This window comes from Antrostomus carolinensis, unplaced genomic scaffold, assembly GCF_000700745.2.
Source record: "Antrostomus carolinensis isolate BGI_N321 unplaced genomic scaffold, ASM70074v2 scaffold49055, whole genome shotgun sequence".
Lineage (NCBI taxonomy): Eukaryota > Metazoa > Chordata > Aves > Caprimulgiformes > Caprimulgidae > Antrostomus > Antrostomus carolinensis.
This window is the reverse complement of record NW_010319440.1, coordinates 1-14,539: the sequence shown is the minus strand read 5'-3', so window position 1 is coordinate 14,539 and position 14,539 is coordinate 1. Positions and strand designations below refer to the sequence as shown.

General features: G+C 40.5%; 1 protein-coding gene across 2 annotated transcripts in view; it reads left to right on the top strand.

The window, feature by feature from the left end:
• PARVB (parvin beta) overlaps positions 1-10,272 on the top strand; it is a 33,573-nt gene extending 23,301 nt beyond the window's left edge. The window contains exons 9-12 of one of the 2 annotated variants that reach the window (XM_029085254.1): positions 519-587; positions 2,750-2,851; positions 6,893-6,965; positions 9,825-10,272. In XM_029085254.1, coding sequence (XP_028941087.1) covers positions 519-587; positions 2,750-2,851; positions 6,893-6,965; positions 9,825-9,901 — 321 coding nt within the window. In that variant the 3' untranslated portion in view covers positions 9,902-10,272. The remainder of the gene's footprint in view (positions 1-518; positions 588-2,749; positions 2,852-6,892; positions 6,966-9,824) is intronic. The other variant, XM_010169232.1, reaches the window with a different exon arrangement.
• Positions 10,273-14,539: the final 4,267 nt, after the last annotated feature.

Here is a 14,539-nt window from a genome sequence, read left to right as displayed (position 1 = left end):
TGCCAGACTTGGGTTAGATCCTGACTGTAATTTGCTAATTGATGTGCACATCACTCCAGGAACAGAGGTGTGAGCAGAACAGCATGCTGTTGGCATCTTCTGTTGAGAGTCTTAGCTTAGTGCTGCTGATGCCTTGCTCCCAGGCAGTGGATCTTCTCTAAGAACCTGAAGAGATTGGTGTGGACAGTAAATGCACCTACTGCTTGCTTCATCTTCACAAAGAACCTACAAAAGAATCAATGTCACCATGATGCTAAAGGATGCTTTTATGTGCTAGGAAAAATAACTAGTAAGCTGTATGTAATAGCTCCATCTGGTGACTTCTGGCATATGGTGCAATAAAAATGACTACAACTGAGTTCTTTGCAGTTTTATGTACTTATTTATGCAAAAGCAAATAGCACACATATGTATTTATTGCGCTTTAAAAAAAAAGTCTTAAAAGATGGTGTTAATCTTTTCACATGGGCACTGGCTGTAGTATCTAACGTCCCTTGTTCTGGTGTTTTCTTTTACAGTCTCTGATTACCTTTGTGAACAAACACTTGAATAAACTGAATTTGGAAGTAACAGAGTTAGAAACCCAGGTAAGAGATTTTGTCTTTTTGTATGTAATCTAACTATGTAAATTGAAAATCTAGGCTGCATAAAACCTTGTTATGGAACTGTTTCTCTTTGGGCATGTTAATTTATGGGATCAGAGCTCTGTGTTTTAAGTAGTGATGACGTTCACTGATGCTTACTTCCTTTACTCACGTTTAAATGTACTTCATCTTGCTGTTGGTTTGTATTATAAGGCAAAATTCTTGGATATTTAATAGGGTCATATTAATGACTGAAGAATATGGATGGATTTCAGGGCAGCTTGTTTATTGGATCAAAGTGGAGTGCTGCAAAGCAGTTGCTATAGTTATGGGTGGATGGTGGGTTGTGTCTTTTCTAGCTGTGAGGGTTCATGATGAACTGATATAAGCTCTTAATAGCTGCCTGCCTGGGGCTCTCAGGAGGAGCGTGGACCGCAGCGTGCAGTTCATCATAGAGATATCAGTGCTAGCTTTGATCTCATCAAAGTGGGACTGGAAATAATTTTGCTGTTGCAGCAAAGGCCTTCATATCCTCCTCTTCACCCTGCTATCTTGTGGGCACATGCACTGTGCTTGCTTCTCAGCAGTGGGGATTAATGACTCAGAGCTCATGTACTGCGGTGGCTTGGCTGCCAGTGGCATCCAGGTTAGTTTGTTTAAAGCTAGCGGAGGTGACTGTCAGCCACCACCATCTGCTCTGAGGAGGTCTCTGTCTTTGCTGCAGAACTGGATACTGAATATGCTTGGAAACTTTTAAGTGTGAATTTCAGTGTCAGTGGGGTAGTTCTCACTTTACAGATAAAATTAAGCAATTTTCAGGCATGGGCTTGGCTAAGCAGAAGCAGATATTCTTTACAGAGTTCACTGAACAGTGGTGAGACTGTTATCTTATTGTCCTGGCAAAAAAATAAGCACAGGATCTAGAGAATTGTAGCAGGAGTATGGGTTTGAGCCTGGCTTAGTTTAATACATGTAATTCACTACTATTTTATAGCTTTGCTAATAAATGGTGACTGGTTCTGATCTGTCACAAGAAATTGCTGCTTAATACCTTGGAAGTGCTCAACAATTTATTTTTGAAAAGGTCAGAGGATGTCACAAAGGCCATAGCAGGATCACAAGTGAGAAGTCTGTTCCCCCTTAGGCAGTAAGTAGCCATCCTATCTGTTAGGAATACTGAATAGTATTACTGAAAGTGTTTAGTATATTATTTAGTATTTACTGAAACTGTAAACAATCTACTGTAACTTGTAAAAAAATTATTTTGTGAAGTTAAATCTCCCTCCTGTGAAAGAGGAGACTTAATTTCAAGTTCTGATTAGGGGCAGAGATTTGACTGTCCAACACGCACGACTGAGGAGGGATTGTGTTTGAAGTGACCAGGTACTGTAGTAGTAGGACTGGGAGTATATTATGTGACTGTAGTGAAGCTGGCAAGATTCCTCAAGCAAATAAAATGAAGGTGGGGAAAGGCAAGAACAGATATACATACTCTAACCTTACCCCAGAGTATTCAGTAGCCCAGTAAATGGGTAACTGGCTGGAAATAAAGGTGGTCTTGTTTTCAGTCCCTGCCTATTCAGACCAAATACTCTGCACAACTAAGGAGAACCAATTGTAGATAACTCCCAGGTGAATTGCTTTTCAATTCTTCTGCTTAGAGCTATTTAATATATGTAAGTAATTTTAAATAGTTGTTGGTACATGATCTTGCATGAGTTAATGCTATAGCAGTAGCTGATGGGCTTCCTTGTTTTGCTCAGGAAATGAGAGTAGAGGAAATAATGCTACCAGATGTAGGGAGAAAGCCTTGTATCCTGTGGTTCTTTTCCTTTTCTTTAGAGAATGACAAGGAAGCAGCTATATCAACAGCCTCTTAAGAAAAGACTGATTTAGCTTGCTCAGCTGCACTGTTGATTGCAAGGGTTATAGGTGAATCCAGGGAGCAGATGAAACAAAGCCCTAAATTCTTGTTACACTTAGTCAATTCCTTGCTGTGCCTGAAAGGAGCAGTCTGTGACTCCTGAACCACCTTACACTTCTGTGGTAGCAAACAATAGTGGTAGAAATCAAAGTACATCATTTGGGCCAAGCATTCATTGTTCTGCTTGTTTATGAATGGTTATTTGCTTTCACCTAGGAATATCATCAGTATTTCTATTTAGTTTGCAGATGGTGTTTACTTGGTTTTGCTTATGGGTCTCCTTGAAGACTATTTTGTTCCACTTCACAACTTCTACTTAACACCTGAAAGTTTTGATCAAAAGGTGGGTAAAATCTCCAGGTTATATTATTTTTGGTTTGTTACCACATTATATTTTCCAATCATTCTGTCCTTTCTCTTTGTGCCCAGTAAATCAGAACCTGATATATTCTTCTCTTCAGGAGCTGTAGCAAAGATGCACTGGCTGTGACTCTTGATAGTTAATAACACTAAAAGTTGCTTGGGAAATGAAAGGGTAAATTCCCCATAGTTAAGGAAGAAAGGTATTCTGTCACTGCATCAAACGACATATAAAGCTCATGAATATCCAGAATTAATAATCAATAAGTGCTTTGTACTGTATAGTACTTTGCATAATCAAAATGATTTATTAAATTGTATTACTGCTTGAAGTGTTCTTGTGTGCAGGGATGCTTTATTCTGCTAGACAGCAGAGCTGATGCCTGGCCTTGCCTAGTATGTACTATGTAAATAGGCAAGAAAGACAAAAGGTGAGAGACGGGAAGCTCTGCTTTAGCTGCCTTCTATACACATGGACTGATGTGGAGATAGAGCTTCTTCCCAAGCTTGAAGAATGTCATCCCTGAAAACTACCGCATTGTCTCATTAGTATCAGTTGCATAATACCCATTAGTTTTTTTCTGTAGTTTATTTAATGTTCCTACAAACCAAGCACATATATATCATTACTTGATATGTAAATGATCATAATGTAGTAGAAGAGGTGGTACCTGGGCCATGATCTTTGGTTGATCTGGGGTTAGAAATTATATGTTGAGTGCTCACAGGTAACATGTTTTGGAGTTGATCTAAAGCTAAGATGGATGCCCTGATCCTGCCAGGGAGGGAGTATGCAAAAAAATTGCCTGTCTGAAGTGAATTTGTGAGCACAGGCATCTGATTCCGTGTCCAATTCCTGGCAGGATCATTGCTAACGTTGCTGACTAACTTTTGAGAGAATGTGCTAGCTTGTCTTTTTTGGCTATTTCTTTCTTTTTGGTAAGGAGTGAATGATTTGCTGCCTGACAGCATCTCAGACAAAACGAGCTTTGAGGAAGGCTGGATTCATTGCAGTCTTAGATTGTCTTACTCATACTCAGGATATTAGAGATGGAAGGAAACCAAGTGTCTTGCTCTTAGCCCCACATTTGCTCCATTGCCCTGTGTCCTTCCTAGTGTTAACGATGAGTAGAGTACTTAACATGTATTTTATTGTCATGACCAAAAGCTTACCTGTTTCTGCAGTTGTACCTGGACATGCAAGCACATCTATGTATATTCAGTGTCTGGTATCAGAATACTCTGAGCCTGGTTGTGCTGGAGTAATGCATCTGCCCCCTGCTTTTTATTCTGCCAGGTTCTGCAGTGGAGAAGGTGCAGGTATTTTGTTGGCTGTGCTGGAGCAGATGATGGCTAGGTCAGGAGTGGAAACATTGGCAAAAGTTAAAAGATCAAATGCTTTATAAGGCGAGGGCTGTTTAAAATGGTGAGTTTTTCATAATGAGTTCAGCACAGATTGTTTCTGTCAAGCACCCCTCCGCAAAGCTATGTGCTTTCTGAGGGATGGGACTTTGTTATTGGTAGAATAACCTAGCTTTGCCTGGGTGGATCATCTCAGCATTGCAAGAGGCAATTGGTCTGCACCAAATGAGTGCTGTTACAGATCCAGGCTAACGTGCTGAGCCTGCTGGTTCTATAGGTTATATAGGGTTTGTTGACTTCCTCAGGAGGTCAGGACTAGTTGCTATATGGGAGCTTAAAGGGGCTCCCTGAAGGCAGGAAATCAGTCTCTGGTAATAGTGGCTTCTTTAGGTGTTAAGTCTGAGGCTAGGATGGGGATTAGTTCATTTTGATGTTGTATACTGCACAGGAACATTATAGAGCAGTGTGAAAATGGTTATCTATTACATCTTATACAAGCTCTCCTTTATAGCTTTCTCTTGCTTTTTTATCCTAGTATCTTGAATTTTGTAGAAATGCAGGATGACAGGTTGTAGCCAGCACCTGTTCAGTTATGATATTGTTGTTAATGGTTTAAATCCATAAAGATTATCCAGTATTCCTGAAGTAATGTTGTGGTTTTGTGTGGAAACTCTGCCTTGAGGAAAGGAAATGTGTAAATCAAAGGGGAGATAGACTCTGTGGTTTTAGGAAAGGAAAAGATATTTTCCTCTTGGAAGTGATTGGTTTTGTCATGATGAATGAGGAGGAACTGTAGCAGGTAAAAAGAGATTAATGATGTCCTGAGGAGTAAGCGACAGTGAAAGGAGCCTTTCTTCCTTGTTGTAGGGGAGCTTTTTATGTGTAACTCCCTGATTTTCAAGATGAGTAGCTTTAATTAAATCTCTCCCCCTTGCTATGTGTCTCCTAACTGTCATTTGCAGTAACAAAAATGCACAGAATTCATAATCCAAATTACCTTGCTTAAATTTCAGTAAGCATGGGCGAGAAAGCTGCTATGCAGATCTCTTTAACCCATGATGTTCGCTCCTCAAAGGAGAGATTAAAAGGACATGCCTACTTTCTTGCATCTTTCCTTTTTGTCCATTTTCTTTCTTCTCACTTTATGTTCATGTATGATCCTTGATGGCTTGCTCAGGAAGCTCTTTCTGTACAGTTGTGCGTAGCTTGTTTTGCAAGTTCACTGCAGTCTGTCTAGGAACTGCCACTACCAAGTGTTTTTTGAAGCATTTGCTTCGTTACAGAAACTTAATTTGATTTCTACCTCTGTTTTCAAGTGGAGGAAGCCAAAGCACCAAGAAACGAAGGGATTAGCACAAGGTCATGCAACAGGCATCCTGTCTCCTTGATGATGTGATGTTGATATTGATTGATAGGCAGCTGATAATAATGCAGAAAGACTAATACTGTTTGCAAGTAATTTCGTTTAGTGTCTTTACTTTTTCTTTCTTACACATCCATATGTGTTTTCTCATCTCTGTTCAGTTATGTCACTTCTGTTACATTCCTTGTTGCCTGGATGACGAGTGATCTCTTGCCTTGTAGTTGGAAATGTTGATCTTGGGTACAGGCAGGAAGAACCCAACAAAATGCAGCTCTCTTGTAGCTGTTACGGAGCTGGAGCTCTCTGGCCTCTGCCATAGAGACTGATTGGGGCTTAATAGGGTTTCTTGGTTGATGTGATACCCACTCACATTTTTACACTCAAAATTTGGAAATCTTAAATTACTTCTTTTATATCAAATAGTAAATATTTGCCTTATAATGATACCAGCTTTCATTTCTTAATCTCTCATATTGTCCTGGTTTTTAGCTGGAACAGAGCTGGGTTTCTTTTTAGTAGCTAGCATAGTGCTGCATTTTGCTTTCAGCCTGGGATTTGTTATGAGACAAACTCTGATAACACACCAGTGTTTGCATTTTTGTTGCTGGAAGTGAAGGACTTTGTGTTTTCTTAGTCCAGAAGTGCAAGATCTAAGGGGGTGAGGAATATTTAAATTAATAAGCTAAACTGGCATTTGGGTATGCCAATGGGATATTCCATATCATATCACGTCATGTCCAGTATATTAGTGAGGGGCTCTTCCTCTCTTGCTCTCTCTGGCTTTCGCTCGGGCTCTCGCTCTCCTGGGATTGCGGTTTCGGTTCGGGATTGTCACTCCTCCGGGTTCGTTATCTGGGAACGGGCCGGGCTTGGTCAATGGGTGGTGAGCAGTTGCACTGGGTATCGCTCATTTGCATATTTTGTTACTGTTATCATTATCACTACTGTTTTAATATTAGTATTATTTTTAAGTTTTCTTTTATTTCTATTATTAAATTGTTTTTATCTCAACCTACGAGTCTGCTTACCCTTGCCCCGCAGTCCTCTCCCCTATCCCCTGGGGGTGTGGGGGGAAGTGGGTGAATGGCTGTGATGGCTGCTGGCCAAGGGCTGGCCCAGTGGAACTATCACACATATGTACTTTCTGCCATGCTTAAACATGTAAATGTTTAATATTGATTCAAATAGAATTAACATTCTCTATGTCAAGTACAGAGAGAATACAGCATTTAAAAAATGTGATTAAAGGTTTGTAATGCCTATATAAGTTTGAGATTCTAAACACTTTACCTCTTTCAGGTCCATAATGTTTCCTTTGCTTTTGAGCTGATGCAAGATGGAGGACTGAAGAAGCCAAAAGCTCGCCCTGAAGGTATGGACGTGCCGTGTGGCTTTAAACTTTATATGAAGACAAAATAGATGCATTTCAAGTGCAGCTCCGTTCAGAGACAGTAGAAGTAGTACCACAAAGTGGAACTATACGTGTGCCCCTTGACAGTTTTCCAAAAGATTCATTGCCTGTGTCTGGGGTATATCCTTACCTGTGTTTATCATCTGGAGTGGATTCGCTGAGGTGTGCAAGTCTAGCTTTAGCGAGTGATCCAAGAGCTGTTCACTGCCATATTATAAATTTGGCTGGTATTCGCAATGGCAATCCAAGCAGAAGGCTTTTTGTGGTCTAATTCTCATAATTCTTACAGTTAGCACTAGTGTGGACTCTTGTGATCAGATTTCAGTGATAGATAACCGGAAGGCTTTGGGGTTTTTTTAGGAGAACTGGTAGCAAACTCTTCTTGATTTATGTGGACTTAGGGGTCAGAACTGAAAAATGTGAAAACTAAGTTTTTCCTTTAAAGTCTCTGAACCTTGAAATTAATTAATTAGGAGGTTTGCATTGTTGCTTTCACTAGGGATTAAAAGAGGAATTAAAAATTTATGACTGCTAAGTGAGTAATTTTTATTCCTGGTGTTACAAACTACATATGTGTTAGAGGCTTCCACAGAACAAAGGAAAATGAGGAGCCCTCCAGAAATGTTAGTCTGACTTAGAATGGGACAAAGTGGTGATAGTAAATAGATTAACAAATAGTGGAGCTGGTTATAGTGGGCATAAGGGGCAAAAGACATTAAATGCATATGTGTCCTGTCAGTGCTGTTCTTTTAAATTTGGGGATGAAAAGTGCTCCTGAGGAATTCAGTGAAACAAGACACTAACTTGGGAAAGTAAGGGAGTGTTTTGAGTATTGGAGCTGAGTCAGTGGGTGTTTGAGGAGGACAAGGAAAATGGAGAAATACAAACGTGCAATCAGGAATGAAAGTTTTTTGAGTGGAAGGGTTAAAGAGATTGCAGTAGGAGACCAGGTAAGTTAGATAAGCCTGTTTTGAGAGAGAGAAAATGTTAAACAATTAGGAAAAGACCTCTCTAGTTGAAAGTTTGTCCTTTTGTTTTGTTTTGTTTTAATTGGTTGGTATAACAGAAGAGATAACCTTCCCATAAGGCTGTTTTATAATCCTTACACTATCATGAGTGGTAAAACACTATAGCGAATCTTCTGTTTGCTCCAGACAAGGTGTGTAGATTCAGTAAGCAACAGAATATGTTTACGTGTTTTACTAATTGAAAATGTGATTGTTAGTAGATGTTAGAGAGCCACATTAGCTCGCAGAACATTCCTTTTTGCTTTTTGCTGCTGCAGGATGTACGGTCTCTTGTGTGTATTCCTTCCTCTTCTGTGTGGGTACCCGTTGCCGGCAGCAGTAGTTCACAGCTGTTGGAGTGAGTGTGCTCGTGTGGTGTCTGTGTGGCTGGAATTGCCTGTGAAACTGACTGTTGCTCTGGAAAAGCTGCTCCTGTGGAGAGGACAGTAACATCTTGGGCTTTGCTTGTCACCGTAGTTTCATCAAATCCTCTGTAGGATCTTGACAGTCAGTACAGCCATATAATACGTGTTTCTTAGAACAAGAATTCATTTGGTAATAGACTCTGATGCTCTGCAAGAAGTTTTGTGTATAGTAGACTCTCTTAATGCCATACTGGTCTATTGCTTGTTCCTAAATAGGCTGGAAAACCGGTTAGGTATATCCATGTCCTTTAGCATGAATTGGGTAGTAAATGCCTTTTGAATTAGTTGTAGGATTTTCATGTAAAATGTTGTCTAGAGCAGAACATCACAATTTTTATTTCTATAGCCCATGCTTTCTGCAGTGCTTGCAAGAAAGGGGTCTTGTTTAGTATTTTACTCTGTCTTTGTACAGGTGATAAACAAAAACAGGAGCATACAGGACAGCTCCTTTTCTTGTTCTTACACCTCAGTTCAGTAGATTGAGCCAGCAGCAGAACTTGATGCTGAGTTATTGCAGCAAAAGGCTGTGGTAGTGGATTAATTGATTAGCCTCTAATAAGGTTGTTATAGAGTGTGAAAGTTTTAAGTTAATGGAATATTTTAAACTATTTGGATGATTTATGGCCACTGTCATTTAACACTTTATTAGTTGTCTTTGGTAATGCTATGATTGTGCATGCTTCATCCTAAAATAAGAAGCGGGAGGCTGAGAATACGCTTATGCTTGGAAATGCCTGTTAGACACTGATCAATGAGGAACGCTGTAATCGCCCACACAGGGAGGATGCATCTCACACTACCATTCTCTTTAATGGAGTGAACAAAGGCATAGCAAGGTCTGAAAGTTAGGAAAATGTCAGTCTGGGATTACAGTATAACTTTTGCAACAGTAAAGGTAATTCGCCATCAGTCGGAATTGTCAAGGGGTAGAAGTGTAATTTCCACTACTGGAGGATTTTAAAAGAAAAAAAAAAAAAAAGAAAAACATGCAATGTTAAGTTTATATTTTAATTCACCCACATGTTGGTTCGTAAGCTCTGTACAAGAGGGAGGTCCTGGCAGTGATTCTTCCAAACAGGTAGTAGGTGTTTCCCCTGGACCTCATATTAATTGTACTTAGTCTGTTAACTGTTTACTGTCTTCTTAGTTTTTGAATGATTTTTTAATTATCTATTCTTCATTACGTCTGCTTCCATATATATTATTTACTGTGTATTTTTTGCTTCCACCTTCTCCTTTTTTACATATTATGTCCAACCTTTCTTTCTGCCTCTCCAGCCTTCTCTGTGCTGTGCCTCCCAGAGGAGATGTGTGAAGACTTTTGTTCCTTTGAGGATGAGTGAGGGAGAACAAAAAGCAAATTAAGGATTTCTCCTTTTCTTCCACAGATGTTGTCAACTTGGATCTGAAGTCTACCCTCAGGGTCTTATACAACCTGTTCACAAAGTACAAGAACATCGAATGAGCCTGGAAGCTGTTGAGGTCTTCATCCTTCCAACCTCCTTAGGCAGAAATTGCAATAAACACACCCTCTGCACGCTCCCATTGTGCCTTATGCTATACTTCATGCATTCTTTCTACAGTTGATGTGGTCTCTCTGTAGCTGTTTGTATGACAGTCCCACTAAAAATAATGCATGTGTATGTACTCTCTAGGTCACTTTAAAATATGTAGATATTTCACACTTTTACCAGAAGATACTGTTGGGTCTGTTGTTTATGATCAACAAATGTTCTTTTGATAAAGGAAATATACCACTAACTACTTTAATAAGCAGGGAAAACATGAGCCCTTCCTCATGGCTGGATACTCTTTGATTCTACAATAGACTTTCTTTTGCATACTCTTTGTTTGCAGCTGGCATTTGATGAATTTACGGACTTAAGTGTTAGCGTTGGAATTTTTTTAGAAGCTGAGCCGTTTCTGTTAAATAAGGTTTTATATGTTCTGTTGGGTGGGTGGGGCTGAGGGGAATTACAGGCACTATCTGAAGCTAATGGCAAAAGCTTCAGGTTTTGTGTTAACCTCGTGCTACTCAGTGTTATTTCCATTCAGTGTTTACACGGAATAAGTCTTGCAATGGGATGACCAGCTAATCTTTTGATGTCTGTTTTTTATTTCATCTCCTTTCTAGGAGAAATATGGTTGCTAAAGCCACTGTCATCCGTTAAGCATGCAGCTTCAATCAGGTTGGTCAGGAGCTGGTCAAATAGGCACAGGCTGGATTAATACATTTTGCCCCGAGTCCTTTCTGAAATGAACACGGGGAATAATGAGCCTGACAGTTTAAAGGCTGACTCTTCATTTCACGTGGCTGAGTTAAAGGGTCAGATTCATTCCTGTTGGAATTACTGGCAGCTGTATGTATTTTCTTTCCTAAAGAGTAAAACTGAATTCCTGCATAAATAAGAGCTTGCCTGTATGTATGGATTGCACTGGGCTGTGCAAGACACATGGTGTGCATAGTCCAAGCCAATGGTTAGCACTCACGTGTGAAGCTCTCCAGTGACCAGTTATGCTTCAAACTAATTTCATTGAGTTGCCTTGTGCTGTCCCAAGAAATACTCTGCTGGGCTCTGGCCCAGTCCTGTAGTCTTTTAAGCTGTTACGGATTTTAATGGGAATCTCTTTTTAAAAAGGATTGCTAGATTTATCCGGTAGACTCTAGTTACCTCATAGTACTCAACAGGTTTTGTCTGTAGAGCTGTTCCTGGCTGGTGACATGCTAGATGCAGCAGTGTGTGCAAGGAAGCTGTGCTGGAATGTGAGTCATCTAAGTAGATTTTTGAGGAGAGCTGTGCAAAGGAAATGGGATTGTAATTTCCAGAGTAAATTATTTGTGGAATATGCATATAATAGCACTCCTTTCCTTGGAGTGCATAGGGGAGAGATTTGTCTACTGCTTTTATGTATCACAGTAGCAACTTTTATTTTATTGGGAGCTGTGATTTTGTGTGAAACAGTAGGCAGCATGCCCCAAAAAAGGAAGCAGTCTTCTTTTTTTTTTGCATTTCTTACACCAAACATTATCTTCTCTTCTGGATTCAAGAGGAAATGTGCTATTTGAATGATATAATTTTACAACTGGGATTTTCTCCTTCCCTGCTTAAACATTTTCTTAAACTCAAATGAGCTGCTGCTTCATTGATTCCTGTTTTTGGGTTCTGAGTTCCAGTATTTCAGTTATTTGGGTCACCTCACCTCACACCTCCAAAACAATGATGGAAGGAAGTTGCCCTTTCTTTCCATGAAAAATACAGATCTCATCTACTCTGAAAGGTTCTGTGGGAAATCATTGCTTGCCTGTACTTTAGGAGGGAGCTGACCTCTCGCTGTTTATACAGAGCCTAGAACAATTAATTGGACTTGAATTTCAGGTGAGAGCAGTAGACTCTACCATGACGCTAGCAATTATTACAGAGGAGACTTGCAGAGGCACTAAGGCCTGGTGGGTCAGCTCTCCTGGCAAGTTAATGAAATTGGTCTGACTTTTGTGCTGTGAAATAGGAGTATCATGGGGCTGGAAGGTGGTTGAACTGAAATATCTCTCAAACGTTTAGTTTGATGCAGTGTTATTTGTGGGAAACAAGTCTGTTAAAGAGCTGTCATTCCTCTCACCTCCCTTCAGGTGATGTGGAAGTGCCAATGCTGTTTATTGTGTTGGGGGCTCCAGTTCTGGAGCGACACAAGAGAGACATGGAACAGCTAGAACAAGTCCAGAGGAGGGACACCAGAATGATCCGAGGGCTGGAGCACCTCTCCTATGAGGACAGGCTGAAAGAGTTGGGGCTGTTCAGCCTGGAGAAGAGAAGGCTCCGGGGAGATCTTATAGCGGCCTCCCAGTACCTGAAGGGGGCCTACAAGAAAGCTGGGGAAGGACTTTTCATAAGGGCAACTAATGACAAAACAAGGGGAAATGGGTTTAAGCTGAAAGAGGGGAGGTTTAGATTAGATATTAGGAAGAAGTTTTTCACTGTGAGGGTGGTCAGACACTGGAACAGGTTGCCCAAGGAAGTTGTTGATGCCCCCTCCCTGGAGGTGTTCAAGGCCAGGTTGGATGAGGCTTTGAGCAACCTGGTCTAGTGGAAGGTGTCCCTGCTCATGGAAGGGGGAGTGGAACTAGATGATCTTTAAGGTCCCTTCCAACCCAAACCATTCTATGATTCTATGATTCTAGTCTCTGAGTTGCTGGGAAGGACCTCCAGAAAACCTAGTTTTTGAAATTGCAAGCAATATTAATATCAAAAGCAAACAGAAAATAGCAAGAGGAGATTGGTAAGAGCAACTTGGCTTTGGGAGGGGCAATGGCTATTTCTGGAATGGGATTATACGGTTGGTGTCTTCACTGTGTGTAAGCAGATGTGAACATACCACCAGATTTTAAGAGAGTCTCTGTTTTGTTCAATTACATGTTTCTGGTCAGTCTGCAGAAACCTGAGTCCCTCCCCTACAACCTGAGGCGTGGGTCCCTTTTAGCGTTCCTTACATTAATATCCCCGGCTGTCAAGACTGCAGGCTTGATGCCCTGAAAAGTCTGGGGCAGGTGTCGTACTCTTGTTTTGTTATGGTTTTAAGTCTGTTGGTAAATGTTGCACAGGGAAAATCCGTTTTTCATTCCTTGTCTCCTTGCTGCCTAGTCAGGTCACTCTTCCTGTACACACTGTATTTATTGTTAACCAGATTGGGAGTAGGGTGGATTTACCTGGACTGGAGCTTCATCCCATTCAGTCCATTTTCCAGGAAAAGCAATGTATGTCAATCTTCTCTGAACGCCTGCTTTTGTCATGCCTTTCTGTTACATATATATGATACTTCTTTTCCTCTCAAAAAGATAAGTCAATGTTAAGAACATTATTCATGAACTCTGTGTTACTGGAATTTTAGATATATTTCCTGAGTGCCATTCAGGTAGATCTGAATCCTGTTGAGTTTATCTGGAATGCTGAATGCTCTGCAGCATTAAAGCTTCCACATTTGTAAGTACTTAATCAATGCCTGTCTTTTCCAGTCCATACAACTTGCCATTTAGGTGCATCTGCTTGACATACTCAGTTGCAGTGAGCTGTACTACCACAGAAACAGCTCAGGTACTTCTCAGCTGTATCCTGTTGTTCAAGATGAAAAACCAGCAGTGGCAGATTTTTTTTTAATCAGTTTAAACCTTACAGGATTTCTCGCCCCTCTTCCCCACACCCCAGTGTTTTCAGTATTAATGTATTTTTATGAGTCTTTTCTACTGTTTTTAACAATGTTTACTCTGTATTTCTAACTACTAAAAACCAGCCTTGCAGATAAACTTCTGGACTTGTCATATGCTGGAGACTTCCAGCTTTGTGACAAGAGTTGTGTACTGTAAGCAAGTTACAATGCAATGCTATGTTTGCTAAAAATCACAGCAGGAGTGTTATGCATGGTTTGTGGCAATTGTACTATTTATTCAAATAAATAAACAATGGTCACTTGGTTTTTCTACACCTTTTTTTTTGCTATATGGACAAGTCTGTGGGAAGAACTTTGGAAAGGTGAGCTTCACCTGTCTTCTTCATCAAGGATCCTAGATATACGATGATATATGCAGACATAGCAAAGCAGTAACCTCAGGTTTCTGGCCCTGGTACGGGTGATGAGATTGTATGGGCAGACACATACAATCTCAATGTGTGAGCACAAATGAGTAGGCTTCATCAGCTGCTTTTTTTCTTTTTTTTTAATATTGCTCAGCTATTGGACCTGATCAAGTTGTTTACCTTTTTCCTTCCACAAAAGAAAAGTAACTGAATTACACTGTGATATACCTTTAGAAGACTTAGAGCCCAGTTCTTCCGCAGCAGCTCAGGAGGTGAGCCTGGCATGCTAAGGCCAGTCCTGTATATGTCTGCAGAGCACTTGTGAAGTCAGAAGCCCAAGTAAGTCTGGAGTGACAATGAAAATGCCTGTGTTCTTCCCTTTACTCTGGTATGGAGTATAGAGTGGCTCTCCAATAAAGCAAGGCAGTGTGGAGAAGCAGGAAAATGCATTATCAGAACTTGTTATTGGTGGGAGTGCTGTTGATTCCTTGAACTGTTCTTCAGTGGCTATTTTTATGTGAGGGCCAGGTGTGTTG